General features: G+C 49.0%; 1 protein-coding gene across 1 annotated transcript in view; it reads right to left on the reverse strand.

Moving 5' to 3' along the window:
* CCDC90B (coiled-coil domain containing 90B) overlaps window positions 1-1997 on the reverse strand; it is a 21898-nt gene that overhangs the window by 18726 nt on the left and 1175 nt on the right. The window contains exon 2 of the mRNA XM_072401592.1: window positions 1422-1544. Within this exon, the coding sequence (XP_072257693.1) occupies window positions 1422-1544 (123 nt within the window). The remainder of the gene's footprint in view (window positions 1-1421; window positions 1545-1997) is intronic.

Raw genomic sequence — 1997 nt, forward strand, 5'->3', positions numbered from 1 at the left:
TAATAAAAATATGGAGGAATATAGGGGGAGATCACATTATGAAATAAATGTTTCCATATATAAGTACCCCAATCACCCCCCATGTGTCCCCTTGGATTCTGTGGCTTCCCTTTGTGTATCTCATCACCCCCCCTCCTTCCCCTCTATGTGTAGCGCCTGTATCAGCATCGTCTTTCCCGCCTGACACACCTTGTGACCGCAGAGGAGATCAGTTGCTCTGATCGCAGGCAGAAGTTGCATTATGGGAACAATATACGCCGACAGTGTCCATTATCAGGGCAGGGAGATCAGTGGAAACCAATCCGGTGTCCTTGCCGTACCCTTCTCCTGCGACCGATCAATAAACCTGCCACGCTTGTAACCGAACCTGCTGGGATTTGCTTGGATCGATGGCGCACGATTTCATGCTCCAGGGGAAATCTCATTAATAATGCAATGCTGATAAAGAACTCTAAGTGTCCTCTAAAGAGAACCTGTCATTACAGAACCAAGGTTAGGAGTGAAGAAGGAATCTGTGACCGGCTGACTATTGCAGTTCAGCAATTCTCTGTTTAGGGAAGAAATGGCAGGAATGAGAAATCCTGCAAGTCAGCTGCAGCAACTTCATACCAATACATCTTCTTAGCGATAGATTCCGAGCATGCAGAACAAGAGATTTAAAATGAGCCATCACTGAGCTCTCTAGCTGCTGGCACTGTGAAGCAATTCAATTCAGAACGGAGACTCTGAGGTTGGGTTGCAGCTAATGTGGCCCCGCGGGTACTCCAGGTAAGAAGCCAAGAAGAAAATCTTGGTGGGAGTGGAGGGGTTTTCATGGAGGTGAGGATGCAGCGGGGTGCAGGATGTGCACACCAAGGGGAATTCCAAATTCCACTTGCAGCATACTTTGGCAAACCAAAAATAAATCATTTGGGGTTTAAATCCACTTTATCTTCAATAGTGAAAACCTGCAGCACTATAAGAGCCGGGTGAGCGGCGGGGACGCTGCGGGATCAAAACCTCACGCAAGACACACAAAAAATATCTCCAGTCTGAAAGGGGACGCCCATCAGAGAGAGGGGCTGATGGAAAAGTGTGCTCAGGTGAAAGAGACCCCAAATTTACAGGGGGGGGGGAGGCAGAGGGGACGTTATTATACAATATTGAGAGATATATGAATATGGAAATGCGGGCATGCAATGCATTACTGTGCAGATATCCGCAGGTACTGCACACTTTTATAAAACATTTACAAAAGTTTCATGCAGCTTTTTAAAGACTTTAAGGGCCCGAATGGACACATGCGCCTCACACATATACGCATACGCACATCACACACAAACATGCTCAGGCTCAGTGTGCCCTATGACCTGGGCCCTCAGGGTTGAACAGAAGAATGGTTATTGAGGGCCACATACAGCCGTGGGCCTGGTATGTCCTACCATGAGTCTCCAGATCGCGCACCAGAGCGTGAGTGTCGAAGGTCAGCTTCCTCTGCTCCGGTGGGGTGATCTCCACCCTGCGCACGTCATAGCTGGACAGGAGGCTTCCCGTAGAGGACAACCCTGCAAAGATCAGCCAATCAGGATGGAGATACAGGGAGAAAATAATACAGCAAGGTATACAGAACGGCACCCCCAGCTTTCTGTCTCAGGACCCCCAGTTTAATAGATCATATGATAGGGGCCCCATTTGTTTAGGTCACATGACGGGACCCCCTGGCTTTATTCATTATAGGGTAGGACCCCCAGTTTTATAGGTCATGTGATGATACCCCCAACCTAGGAGGTTAGGGGATGGGACCCCATTTTATAGGACACAGGATAAAACCTTCTGCTTTAAAAGTCCAAGGACAGGACCCCCAACTGTATAGATGATGGGACCCCTAGCGTTATAGTGGAAAGGATGAGACCCCCCCCACCCCCAGCACTATAGGCGAAGAGATGGGACCCCCTAGAGTTATAGGGGAAAGGATGGGACCCCCCCAGCATTATAGGGGAAAGGATGGGACCCCCCAG

Source organism: Pyxicephalus adspersus, chromosome 1, assembly GCF_032062135.1.
Source record: "Pyxicephalus adspersus chromosome 1, UCB_Pads_2.0, whole genome shotgun sequence".
Taxonomy (NCBI): domain Eukaryota; kingdom Metazoa; phylum Chordata; class Amphibia; order Anura; family Pyxicephalidae; genus Pyxicephalus; species Pyxicephalus adspersus.